Source organism: Amphiprion ocellaris, chromosome 12, assembly GCF_022539595.1.
Source record: "Amphiprion ocellaris isolate individual 3 ecotype Okinawa chromosome 12, ASM2253959v1, whole genome shotgun sequence".
Classification (NCBI taxonomy): domain Eukaryota; kingdom Metazoa; phylum Chordata; class Actinopteri; family Pomacentridae; genus Amphiprion; species Amphiprion ocellaris.
Genome location: NC_072777.1, coordinates 24,984,225 through 24,999,016, shown reverse-complemented (window position 1 = coordinate 24,999,016; position 14,792 = coordinate 24,984,225). Strand labels below are relative to the sequence as shown.

At 40.9% G+C, this 14,792-nt stretch overlaps 1 protein-coding gene across 3 annotated transcripts in view; it reads right to left on the bottom strand.

Annotated features, from left to right (window-relative positions):
* Positions 1-14,792, bottom strand: part of bach2b (BTB and CNC homology 1, basic leucine zipper transcription factor 2b) — a 107,800-nt gene that overhangs the window by 31,709 nt on the left and 61,299 nt on the right. For all 3 annotated transcript variants that reach the window (XM_023266443.3, XM_023266444.3, XM_023266445.3), the window contains one exon: positions 3,634-3,888. In XM_023266443.3, the coding sequence (XP_023122211.2) occupies positions 3,634-3,888 (255 nt within the window). The remainder of the gene's footprint in view (positions 1-3,633; positions 3,889-14,792) is intronic.

Here is a 14,792-nt window from a genome sequence, read left to right as displayed (position 1 = left end):
TGGTTTGAGGTCTGTGAACCAGCACTCTGCTGAATCACTGCACTGCCGTCTTCGTTCTTTTCTGGAGTAGAAATCAGAGAGGGCAAAAATGGCAGATGATCTATCACCTTCGGGACCTGTCCCCACAGTAGTCTTGAATCAATACATCCAGACAGTCAGAATATTTCCACACTGGACAAGAAGACAGTGCAGTAGAAGTAAATTATTGGAGTGACTCCGTGAGCAGTAATTTGATTGAAGCTGAACTAAACTGGGTTTCTGCTGTAATTTAGGGACATTCCTATGTGCAGTACAGTACCATCAGATTATCAGTATCAGCCTCTTACATAGGAGAATAAAGTCAACGTGCTGTTCACTAACAAGTAGCTGACAGCAGTCAGATGTGATCATGGCAGAGAGACCTGAGTCACATCTTTGCACACAGACGCACAATATGGAGATCATTTCTGTTTGTCACGGTGATAACAGCTTCTCTCCAGTGGAGGGCTCTCTTTGAAATTCCTCTCCCTGCCTTGTATCTGTGGCACGCCGACTCTTATGAATCCGCCTTTGTTTTACACTCACAAGAAATATGATGTAGGGAAACAACACGGACATCGTGCTCCTCTGCCTGCCGACTGGCCCTGGAGGACAGCATCGCTCAGATAAAGCGGGATTGTTTTGTTCCCATGATGTGATGGCCAACAAAGCCCCTTGATGAAACTGGCTGCCCCTGTTCGAGCCCACAATCACATTAGATATAGATGATGTCACTCACTCGCGCCGGCCCCGGCTACTCCAGGGGCAGCAAGGCTATGAGAGAGGGATGATGGAGGTGGTGGGGGAGGTGGTCTTTGTTTCACATTTCATCTGCACAAACCGCCCCCCTCTTTCTCCCAGCGGCAGCCAAGGCCCTTCTGATTTGCCCTTTGTTACACGTAGGTGGCGGACTCCAGTAGCTGCCAGAGGAATACTCGACCGCAGCCAGACAGCCAAGTGTCAGTCGCGCGTTGTTAAAGTACATGTTGCAGAGCTAAAGGCTGCTGCTCTGAGATGACACAGACCAGTGGTGGCTGAGCAGACTCAGCCCTCCCTGCTGTTAGCATCCGAGAGAAGACAGCGCTCAGACTGGAGGCAAGGGATGCGTCAGCAGACTTCAGTCACTGACCGTAAAGCAAAGGGTGACAGGGGACCTTAAAAAGTTGATAGGCACCATCACTGAAGCGACATGCCTTCATGATGTGCGTGTCTTCACAGTCAGAGAGATGCACTACCTGCTCTGCAGGGCAGAGGGATGCAATTTAAAGGAGGATTTCACCTTAAGTAGAGTCAATGATGCAGTAACTAAAGGTAATTTGATGTTACTCCATTACAATTCAGAGGTACATTTACACAGCTGTAGTTATTAGTTGCTCCTGAAATACTGTATATAGACATATCAAACAATATACTGCAGCTACAGCATTTAAATTTGCTTGACACAAGAGAATGCCTCAGTAATAGCAATTCAAACTATACCTCTATATAGTACAGTACTCTTTGTTATGTGCTTAAATATCAGTTACTCTTATCTGTTATATATCATTATAAACTGGATATGTCTGCATTTTTAGTACGTTAAATATTATCTGGGTTCTGCATAACAAACCAATATTCACATATATTGAATGATCTTCTCTGACATTTTTTCTGGCTAAATTATTAATTAATGAAGATGAAATGATTAAAAAATAACAGTTATTTACATTTCCTCAGCAGATGATTACACATCCTGTTCTTGTTGAATATGTTGGAACTATTTTCAGTGTCCATTGTGACAGAATAAAGCCAATTTATTCATTATGTGTTATGCTGCCATTCAAATGAAATGATAAAAAATATATCAAATGTTGTCAAATTGACAATTGCAGGGATGGACAAAGGGAGGGAGGCTTAGTTAAAACCTCAACGGGAGCAACTCTCTCTCTGGCACATTAAAGAGACAGTCATTGAAAGATGTTACTTTCCACACTCCATCTCACACCTGAAACACACAGCAGCTCATGCATTATTCATACGCGCAGCCACTGAATGAAAGGGATGCTGCTTTGAGCACAGAGGAGCCGTTCCCTGCAGTCATTCTTTGAGTTAAGGAGGGGGAAAGAAAAAAAAATTGCTCCTTTTTACATAGCATGAGCATGGCGACAAAGTCGTTTGACAGGCGTTACTTTATTAATGCACGCTGGCCCCAGTGAGGAGCCACGGCTCAACAGTATATGTGGGATGTGCCCCAGTTTTCGCAGCAGCACATGTATGTAGGAATCTGTGTGTGTGACATCAATACATCTGTGGGGCGCTTTCATCGTGTGTTCGGTGCAGGAGCTCTGAAGAGGCTCAGTTTAAAGTGACAGTGTGAGAGCTGAGGTGAGCGAGACTGAGGAGTGTTGCTGAACCTGATGAGCACTGAGGCAGAGGTGGCGTTAATCACAGCACAAAGTGCTACGTGCTGCCGACACAGGCGGTGGCGGCGGCAGCTGACAGGTGTTAATTGGCAACCACAGCCCTATAGGCTCAATAATGCACTTTGTCACACCTTTTCACTGAGACATTCTCCTGTAGCAAATTGATCAAATTTAAACACTACTTTACTGCCATTCATCACGTGACAGCAAAAAGCACGATGTATATGGAAAGAAAACAAAATATTCTCGAAGAATAATCAGAAAATCAACTTTGAATTTAAAGCTGAGATGTGATGAATTATTAAAAAAGCAGCAGATGGAGTTCAGGTGAGATTTTTGGACATTTGTCCGTCCAATGGGAGACCTGCAGGCTCAACCTGTTCAAAGAGATGAATCCAAATCAAATTACTACTTCTAATTTTGCATTCTCAAAACATTTGATTAGAAAATCTTAATGCTTTTTACACCAGTAAAAAGTTACCACCTCAAAAATAATAAATGAAACATTGCTGCCATAACAGGAGCTTGCCTTTTGCAAGTTATAATAAAAAACTAATTCCTTTAAAGCTTGCTACTCACACAAAATTACTGAAACTAACCAGATTGGACCTCTAAGGGATAATTCCAGTTTATTTCAGCCTGACATAACTACATTAGGGTTCCAATTTAAATAAACATTCTAGTAAAAGAGCTTCATGTTTACTGTTGTGTTTCCCTATACCACTCTCACCACAAACACACACAACCACATGCAGGATAGTCAGGCCTCCTTTGCATCATTTGTCACCCCCATCTTTGCCTATGCAATAATGTTGTGTCTGTAGTCTTGGTTCTTTTGTGATAAATCTGTCTAATTACCCACTCTGTTATGTTCTGTCTTGGTCACATTGTAGTTAAAAATGTTGCTGTGGACAAAGCTTTGCCATATTAACAAATGTAGTGTGCAGGTACTTGCTATATTTGGAATGTACCACCAAAATAACCCATCAATCATGGTATTTTACATGACAAATCTTTCTTTTCTGCTTTTTTGTGTGATAAAAATACAGTTAGCATGGCGTGCTTTTTTTATGAGGCAGGAGAGGATACAAGTCCAGTGCATGCAGACCCTGTTTAGTGCTGTTTTTGTATCTGTGCATTGTCTTACAGTCAGCAGCCTTTGCACCCCTGCGGGGGAAACCTGTCAGAGCAACAGCGTGCTTGATGGACCTACCTCTTCAGGAAGGCTAACGACCAAGCCATTCTCCGCCTGGCCCACCAGTGCCTGGAGGAAATACTCGCTGCAGGCGGCCAGCACGGCCCGGTGCCCTCGGAACTCCTTGCCCTCCACCAGGACAGTCACATCGCACAGGATATCCTGCTTCCGCTGGTCGTTGAGGCAGAGGAGGATATTGGTACAATGAACCGTCGACTCATACACATACATGGGGGCTTCAGGCTTCTCATCCACGGACATTCCGCTCACGCCCTGGAAATAGAAGCACAACAGAGGGGGGTCAGCTTACAGCCGAGCCCAGCGAGCACATACCGCAGGGCTGACATCAGCCCCGGCGGTCTGCTGCAGCCAGCCTCATGATTCAACACATATAAGCCTGGCTGACTGCTGCTTCACGTGCTCACTAGCTCTTTAACATTTAAAAGCCAGTGAAATTTTGTAGTGAATGCATCTGCACAAAATATCCAGATAAGTCACAGAGGTATTCCCCATGATTCTGCTTTTCACTTCAAATCACAAAACAAAACTACACCAAGGAACAAATTACAATTCATTTGACAGTAGATGAGAGTCCAGGGTGAAGTGTGCTGTCTTTTTTCCTCTAGAGCTCCACACGTGTTTGTAATCTAGGAATAACTCACCGTATAGGCATGCTGAGCGGCAAAAAACATCATCTGAAAGAGGGTGAGATTATAAGTGCAGGAGTTGCTTCTTCCTTGGATGTAGAATCAGGAAGACAGCACAAAGACTGATTCATAGGCATCACAATAGAAACAAAAGAAGAAATACTGCAAAACATGGGCACAAAACATGTTTTGACCCAAAAAGAAAGACACAACTTCCCACTAGGAGACCTTTTGACCCCTCCATTCTATATTTTAGTACTGCTCCTGCTCCCAATAAACACAAATCTATTTAAGATAATGCACTGTGTGGGCATAATATCAACTGAAATATTAAAGAAATAGTTTTTCAGTTTGGAAAATGTACATATTATCAAATTGCATTACTAAATCATGTTAATTAGTGAGGTCAACAGACATGCTAGCTGTTTCTATTTGCTTACAGCTTTTATGCTAAGCTAGGATAACCACATCCATACTCCGTTTCTCACAGACATTAGATTTAAATCTTCTCTTACTTTTAGACTGTAAAACCACAGCGCACCCCAAAGACTTTAATGTAACTAAAACTGAGATTAGCGCTAAGAAAGAGTCAAAAATCCTTGTTTGTTTGAACATTCTTAGCCAAGGACACTAATTCTGATTCTGATTAATACAGGGCAGCACAGTAGGACAGGATCCACTGCAACACGCTTACAGTTTCAGTTTTTATTGTGCATTTAATCAAACTACCACTAACAAAGAAAACATTGCAAAGTGTCCCAGATCCTCAGAACAGTCACCTTCTGAACCCAACTGATTAACGGATTATTGGAGTTAAAGGGACACTTGTAAGGGCAGCTTCAGGACAATGCTGTTTCTGAGCAACAACAGCAAACTGCAAATATATTCTCAGCTGCATAAAAGTGAATAACATCAAATAAATAACGTGCTCCAGCTTTGCTGCCTGGCTAGACTTCCATTAAGTCACTCCGCACTCACATCCCAAGAAGTTCAGTGCGGGGAACATAACAGCACATGCCCCTGTGGAACAGTTTTCCTGCCAAACGTTCCACTCTGCTAAGGCTGCCCTGCGATGACAGACACACAACTATCTGCCCTCACAGACATGCACAACTTGCTCAAAGGGCCTTTATATTAGATGATAGTCTGTGCCAAGATGCCTCGCTGCTTTATGTGGGCTTTTGTTTACAAGTTAGAAATTAATTTCTCGACTCTCTATCATGTGCTGACACAACACCGCACCGATTCAAGCTATCCAGCAGACATCTGTTACATTTGCTCTCCTGAACTCTCAGAGTCTGCTGTGTTTGTCTGCGGACTCAAACCAGACGTGGTCTTGGAATGTAGGAGTTAAGCCGCCCATAATAATAAGTAGAATAGTGAACTTGCTTGGATGTGTGCTATTCCACTGAATGATAACAGAATGACTGCCTGGCATGAGGTGACTTTGTCCTTTTGTCCTAGTTTCACACTGCTCCAAATTAGATTTCCCCAGAAAAGTTCCCGTCTGTGTTTTTTTAAAGTTGAGACAAGCTATCAGACAAATGTAGAGGTCTAGAAAATGTGATTACAGAGAGAAATGTCCTCATTCTGTGGGGAACTGTTCTAGTTAAATCTCTTTTTTGTACTATTGGAGAGAAAATAATGTCAAATGCTGGATGTTTACATGTTGTAAACTCTGAACTGCATCTGTTTTACAGCTCGCGGGTCACGGGTGTCCTTATATATGGAACTGCTTATTGAATGGAATTTTTGCTCCTATTTAAAAAATGTTTTGTGTGTAATAATGACCACATAACCATGTAAACCAAAGGAAGCTCTCACTGACTCATACTGTTATGTATAAAAAATGCTCAGCAAGAGGAGAAGTGTTACAGAAAATGAGGAAGTACAGTTAGCAACTCTTAGGTGAATACAGACTAAGAAGCACAACACAGAGACTTTTTGGTAGAGCAGACTGAACATTAGCTGGGTTTACATCAACAAACTGTAACTACATTTTGAGAAAATTGGTACAAAAAAAGCCAATTAATGCCTGTTTTCATCCACAATCATCATCTTCCAGCAGTAGGAGGTGATTTGTTGAGATAAACAGCTGTTGGCGCTTTATGAATAAACCCCTACAGAAGAAGAAGCTGCAATAAGATTACATCATTAAAAGATCTCCTGTCAAACCACAAATAGGGAAAAAAAAATGTGTAGAAAACATGAAAGAAATATAACATTCATTCATAGGATGGTTTCTTCATTGCCCTGCATAGATTTGATCCTTTTTCATCTCTCTAGTGGAGCTTCAGTGGATGTGAAAGTCACACATTTTATGCACGTGATCATTTATTCAGTAGGTCTGTTTCCACTGCAAGTCACTGCCTTTTATTGTTATGGATACACCGACTTTTCTACCGCTTAGCCAAGCATAAAAACTTTTTGTAAAATTAACTAAATTTGCAGTATTTCCAGGTTTTAATCAATGGTTCGACCTGTCCACTCAGGGCTTCTGAGTGCAAATTGAAGGTAAGCGCTAAATGACACGTGCAAACAAACAGAAAACATCCAATACGAGCCTGGTTAATGTGTCACTGCTGAAAAAATCACTCTACACACGAGTATAGCTTCTGAAAAAAAAACTTGCATCAAATATTTGGCACCATGTGGTTTTGTCCGGAGCGCTAGTTTCACCAGGATATAGTGGAGCGACAGCACAGAAGGCGCGAATGAAACTAGTAAATGCCACCTGTTCAAAGATGGCTCCCCTGAGAAAGACGCAACACTCAGAAACACAGTAGAAAGTCCTTGTATAAGACAGTTCCCAAGGAAACTTCTCTGACTACACTCAAATGGGCAAATGTGCAAAGAATAGGTAGAGACAGTTCAAAAAGATTATATATAGATATACAGGGCGATCACCAGAAGGGCAGTTTCTCGCTCTGACTGGATGAAGTGAGAATCCAGAATACAGCACAGAGACTTAAACTGTATCTAGAATGTAGAAAAAAACAGGTTGCTGCTTCATATTCTATCTTCATGTCCTACTGGATGGCAATTTTATTACTTCCTTAGAAACCCAGAAACCAGTCAGTATTCTATAAAGTGTCTTTCTTTAATTAAAAGCGCAAGAAAATCCTCAAGTTCCAGCAATTCTAATGATCACAATTTTCTTTATATATATGATAGTAAATTAGATATCTTTAGATCTTAGACTGTTGGTTCGATAAAAAACAGATGCTATTACTGTTTAAAACCCTAAATGCTGCATCAGTTGTAAATGAATTGTACCTTATGTGGTTCACATTCTTCAACAATGCAAAAAGTTGATATATAGTGAATATGGTGGCTTCCGGCTGCTCCAGCATTGCCTTGAGTCAGCTGAGACTAACTCCACAAAGCTGCTTTCAGTCTTGCTAAGGCTTAAATTCTTTCAGTGAGAGTCTGGAAAACATCTGGAAAACATCCACTGACAGTGAGTAGAGCTGAGAGCCAGGCCAATCAGCCAAGTGTGGTGTGAAGTGTTTTAGCTGATGATGTAGCTTGTCACCTTTTAAAATGTCAGGAGCATGTCTCAGCCAGGTATTGCAGATGAAATATGCAAATGACTCAGCAACTGTGTGACCCGTTTTTGACCTCAGGTTTATGAAGAAAAGGATTTTGCTTTGAAACATGTCTGAAAATAAATCAGCACCAGAGACCAATTGCAGCCTGGGGATCTGTGCTTTTGTCCAATCAGGTGCAAAAAACGATCATGTTGACGTCTTAGCAGAGGAGAGCACTTGTCAGTCATCTACTATCTAGTGTAAAGCCTACTAGAAATGACGTCTGAGAGGAGCAAATGTGTACTAAGCAGAGACCACAATGAGGGAAGTGAAAACTGTGAGCTGGTTTTGCAATAAATCTTTGCATTTATGTCTTTACGTAGACTCAGTTGTTTACTTGTGAGAGGGCTGTAGTAATGATTTGACAGGAGCGGTGCATTGTTACAGCACACAGTGAGGTGAGGGGTCTGTTGTGGAACAAATACATCAGCCCAGACTGTGGTTCTGGCTGGTCCGTCTGTTGTATAGTTTGCTTATTTCCACCAAACATTTCTCAGTTGGTTTCCCAGGATAATGACCTGTCTTCCAAGAATAATGTTTCCAGATGCGGTTGCAAGGTTCAGAGCAATCTAAACATGCTATTTCTACCCTGGAATGCGCATTCGCTTCACTTGAACTTCAGATGGTTTGTTGCAGTGGGAGGAAAATGCAAGGATGACACAAACACAAGGCGCGCACACACAGACATGGCGCAAGCATAGCTACACACATACACACACACCACAAAATAGCAGGTTGTGGCAGAATTCTGATTAGAAGTGCTGATGGATGCAAAAGATTTCTTTTTTTCTTTTTTCACTCGCAGGGTCAGTTGTTGACGGCAGCTCTTTCTGCCACACAAATTCTGATGCTGCCAACCTTTTCTTGGTGAGTTGTGAACATTCCTGTGCAGATTGCAGATCAAAAGCACAGCGTGATGGTGATAAGTACGCTCCAGCACCGGTCAGAGCAGACTTCAGGGCTTACCGCTGGCTGCTCCTGGAGCGAGACTGCTGATCTGAGGGAGGCTGATGAAGACTAATGTGGCTGGAGACCCGTTAGCTCTGCACTCCCCATTATGGCAATTACGGCTCGTAGAGCTTCGGTGTGCCGCTTAAAGCCTGTGTGCACAGCAGCCCACACACCGCTGTACTGTACATAAGGTGTGGAAGAATAGGCTGCAGGTAACTTCCTGTACCCAGCAAGGTCTTTCATTATGTTCAGTACTGAGTGTACCTGCTGTTCTCCAATCTTCTACCTATGGCTATACTATACCAGTTTTAATGTATGAGTCACATGTAATCCACCTATTCAACTGTGGTGCAATGCTGTACAAAAGATTACACCATATCAATCTCAGTGAGAAGCTGTAGTTAGGATGGGGTTAGCCTAGCTTAGCATAGTGTAAGCTGGGAGAAACACCAAGCTTAACGTACCATTGATGCTACCTGATGAACACAAGGCATTTCCTGATTTTAATCTGTTCACAAGCAAAAGTAAATATGATCATTTTTGTTTTTTTGTGGCGCTATGTCCTTAGCACTTACGCAAAGCTAGGCTAATCACCTCCCTATTATTTGAATATATATATTCATATAATTTCCTCGAGCCAAAGGTGACAGCTTCTAATTGCTTGTTTATTTTCCCAGCAACAGTGCTAATCCTGAATATATCAAATTCTAATTCTTATTATATTAATCCTTACCCCTCAAACACTTCACAGCAAACTCCATATATTTTTGAAGCTTGAACAAGTTAACATTTGTATTTTTGCTTAATAAAGTACTTACAGCAACTATAAATCCATTATCAGAATTGTTGTCAATTAATGTTATGTTGACTAGCTGCTTCATTAGTGAAGTGTTTCAGCGCTAAAACAACCACTCGAAGCTGTAAGGAGATAACGGCAAGTGTTTTAGTAGCAGCAGTTACTTCAGGCTTAGTGTCACATTATTTCCTCTGTCACGCACACACACATGCCACAAATTGTGAGCCATGCTTTCCACTTTTTTTTTTCTTCATTCAGCAGGTCACAAGTGTCACAGATTATTGGGCGGATTTTCATGCATCATTTCTCTACTGCGGACCAAACAAAGTCTGGCATTTAAAAAAAAAAGAAATCCCATTTACATTAGCCAGTCAGTGAGCTGAACAGGATAAGCAGCAGGATGTTTGAGTCATCTTCAGCCTGACTGTATCATATGACGTGGTCGTGGTTTGGGGACTTTAAGGTGGGAGGGTGGGGTTGTAATGTGTGACAGTGTGCTATGATGTGCTCTGCGATGTGTGTCCCCTCTCTTTGAGGGTCTCTGCAGAATAATGTCACACTGTGGAGGGAAGAGGCGGGGTTGGGTCATGACGGAATAAAATATATAAAGTAGCGAGGGCGGACAGACTGAGCCCCCAGTGGCAGAGGCGTGATTACTCCTGTCATAAAATAACATCATCTGCCATTTCTAAGAGCCTACATGGCTTTAACACTTTCCACTGAGAAGCCCTTTTTGCATTTTTATATACGCACAGATTATTTGCAACAGCACAAAGGTGGAAAAACATTATCTCACATTCTAAGTCTTCATACTTCCCCCTGAGCAACACCAGCACTGGAAGCTAGTATTTCTGTTTGAGACAAATAGGTACTGAGCACCACTGCAAGTACAATATTTTCCTGCAGGTCCTGTCAGTTCAACACGCATAAAAAAGAATCAGATTCAGAAGTTGACTACTTTCCAAATGCTTCAGACACCAACCAGCTGATGACGAATCCGACTGTTCTACTGAGTCACTGGTCAGATGACAGTTTCAGGAAAAAACTCAGTGAACAGTTGCAAATCATATCAGGATGTTTTGAAGAGCAACCTTTAATATCAAAGCAGGAAGGAGATAGGAAAACATTAACCCCGTAAATCCTAGACTTTCAAATTTAGTCAGTTTCACAGTTGCAAGGCCAAAACAAACAACCTTGGGCTCTATGAGGAAGAGATACTCAGGACATCTTTGAAATACAGTAGCTCTGTCCCCCTTCGTGAGGTCTGAGTGAAACTTGAAAAACTCCACCATAAAAGGACATTTTTACTCCTAGATAATCAACTGTAAAGTATGGGGAGAGCAGCCTTATTACTAGAAGTCAGTGACACTGATGTTATTGAACCTGTTCTAAAAATTCTCAAGAAAAGCTCTGCTGAATGTGATGCAACAGAAAAAAAGCACAAAATTGCCGCATAATTTTTTTTAAGTAGTTGCAAGTGGCCTCTATGCTGAATGTGCAACCTTCAAACATAGCAGCAGATTGCATTTTAAGAGGCAGAGACAACCAAGTTAAGATGCAGGAACCGTCAGAGTGGCAAGGATTAAGTGTTGGTACACAATCAAATGAGTTACAAATGCCTTAAAGGTTCCATACTGTGCCCATTTTCATCAGTTTAACCAAAATCTTACCTGTCCCTGTGGTGTGCGTTTCTGTTTTTCAGCTCAAGATACTGCAAAAATTGTTTAATTTACTGTATAACTTCTGGTTTCAGAGCTGTCCTGCTCTGAAAATCACTGAGCTGCTGGTGTTCCCGGTCTTTCAGGAAGAATACACTGTTTTGTGTGCTATAAAGCAACCTATATCTTAACAGCTTTTATTTTACACCTGCAAGTTTATAACAATCACAAAGCACAACAAAAATGGATCCTAACCATATGGGACTTGTAATAACTGCCTTCATAATGTGATACTGGGTTTTTTGATCAGACTATAATATCTCAATCATGTTGCAAATCACAGTATGCACAGTTCCATCATTATGCACTGATGAAGACTGTGATATGAGCAAAAGCTCAAAAGCAAGCAGGATCAATAGACACTAAGTGGAGATTGTTTGGATATTTTTGTAGTTTTGGCCATGCATTTATCAGTTTCGCTAACATTATACATACAAAAGTCTTTGCCAAAATGTGGGAATGAATAAAACAGTAAAAAAGCTTGATGAGCAGTGAGATGTAAAATCATGACAATGAAATTAAAGCAAATGAAAGACAAGCCAGGATGTCAGACTTGAACCGTGATGGTTAGTTTCAACAGTTTTGGCGATAATAACCTTTTTGCATTTGCATTCTTTCTTGATATGTTTCTTTCCCCATTGGATTTTTAGCACTAAAACAATCATCAATTTACTTACAATGTTAGCATCCCTAATTTAAACAATGGTCAGAACTGAAAATAAACTATCAGCAAGGAAAAACATGCTGCTCTGTTACACTAGATTTTCATTTAAGTCTAATAACTGCTGTGGTGTAAAGAGTTTCTTTGCGTGTCCAGCTGTTTTACTGCTGAGTCGACACAGATATCGCTTCTGAAATTTCCATCATTCATTGATTTATTAACACATTTGATAATGTTTTCCATCATTTCCTGGCAGATTACTGCCTCATACAGGCAGATAATAGATCAGCGTGGAACAGAATGAGGCCCACAGGCACTTTCATGAACACCTGCCGCAAGTGATGAGTTGTTGCAAATAACAAAATCACAGACAGGAGGCCTAAATCACAGCTTACAGTGGGACGATAATTTTAATATCCCTTGAGCTATTGGGATGATTTCTTTTTTTCCCTTTTTTTATTGGGAAGGAACATCCACACAGCATGATTGTGACAAAATACATATGCACCCTGTGGCTCCTTGTAATAAACAAGATTAGTCTCAACTGCTGCTGCTACACTCTAATAACATTATCCACTGAGCCAGTACAGTCAGAGGGAAACTAACATGAACACTGTGTCACTGTGAACAATTAGGGGGGAAGACTCCAGCCAGATGACTGTAATTACACTGAGGATGAACATGGTTTTAATTGGAATTATCAAATTAGGCCACAGCGATGAACGCCCTTGGAGCTGTACAAGGCGGCAAATGTCAACATGGATGGTGACGACGATGATGTCTAGGTAAATGGAAGCTCTAATTGGGAGTGTATATCGCCATGTAAAGTTCAAATGAAAATCCCACTCAGGTCTGCTTGAGGTCAGGGTTTGCGAGCAAAATAAAGGCAGAAAGTGTTTTCAGTGACACAACACATACTCGAATGTCTTTGAATACAACGTGCAGATATTTTTTTTGGACAAGTTTCATTTCCTCAAATGAAGCTTTCTACTTCCCCATATCCTCAGATTAGATTTTGAAGGCTGTGTCGGTCAGCGTGACAGCACATCTGTAATTTAAGGACTTTGGTCCAAAGCAAGTCATAACCATACATGACTTTAATTACTCCCTTGCTTTTTATCTAGTCAAGTAAAAGCTCTGTTTATGACCAAAACATCCTTGTCACTCTTACTTCCATGACAAATGTCTGACGGACTATAAATTAGTAAATTACATGTAGATATTTAAAGTCTCCAATTTTGCTTGTTCTCTCTGTTTTGTCCTACTGATGTCATCATTTTAAAAAAAAGTGCAAAAATATCTTGTGTGCAGACTGCCATGACATTTGCTGGACATATTCATGATGCCATGGGAATAAAGCCCTGTGATTTAAAGGCAGCAAATCAGAATTGTACTTAAGTTTGGTAGCTGGCAAGAGACAGAATAAAAAACAAATAAAATCATCACTTATAGGTGCAGTATGTGATTCTAATCCAGTGCACTTGTAGTCATATTCACTGAAGATCCCCTCACAGACCACTAGCTGTATGTTCTCTGTGGGGCTAAAAGAAAAATTTGGTGTTTGTACACAGCTCTGGTTCTTTAAATGGGAAACAAAGAAGGTCCGACCGATCAATGTGACATTTGTCCACTGTGTCCTGTGCATGTTCACACGATTATGCTGCTCAAAACACTTTTTTGAGATCTCTCTACTTTTAGTCATGGTTGTGCTGTTTCCATGGGATTTTTTTGCTGTGAAAATTAAGGCCACAGTGAGCAAAAATGTCCCAGTAGCAAGAAATATCATAAAATATTTATGGCCCAGAGGGTAAACTTCCATGTCCCCAGGTTCTAACACAAGCTTTCTATTGATGATCTGTTGTTTCCGAATTGAGACCAGCAACACTGTGCTCTTTGTTCATCCAGCACATTTGGATTGTTGGCGACAATGAAATGAACTTTAAAGAGCGTGCAGACTCCAGTCTTTAGTTTTAAAATCTGTAAAATATTGATCGTTTCATGGAGCTGCTCTGACTTGCCGCAAAATATATGCGTAAACACATTTGAAATTCATAAGATTTTCATTTTACATGGTTGAAAAAAAAACATTTCAAGATGTCTGGAAATGTGCATTTCTAGGCAGACAGTGCATCATGCATTTCATGCACAGTAGGTGGTCTCCTGTAATATATATTGGAAGTAGGCGCTAATCGTACCTCTGCAGGACAAACTGCAGAGATCATCAGAAATGAGTTAACGGTTCATTAGAAACATCAAAGGAGGATATGAGGCAGAGGGATTGATTAAACAGGGATTGCTCTACAGGGCTGTAATAAAAATATGTTAATGAGGATGGACTCTCCTAGCTTGTTTTAAATGTGTCCCTGGCTATTATTCAATTACACCCTCCTATCTGTTCACACTGCAGATGTTAAAGACTCTGTCTGAAATGTTGTAATCCGTGTGCTGGTCTTGTAAAATCTTCAACATTTTCACTTTATAAATGATGATGTTTATCCCCATTATGTTGTAACTTCCGCAGGAGTATGTTTTTGTCTATGAGATGACACAACTCTCTGACCCCTGTGGTTTAGGACACGGTTGCAAAACTCATTGAAAACCATTAAATCTGCCCTGTCATCAAGACTGAAAACAAAGCTGTTTTTCTTAGTTCCTGAAAAAAATGTCATTTTCTAATTACTCAATGTGTTTTTCCATCCGCAGCTGTTGGTGTAACAGACAAGGCATGCTGCTCAGGCTCTAATATATACCAGCAATACTGTATTAAACAGTTCCATCTTTTCACTAACACTTCACAAAGTAATTGCTGAGAGA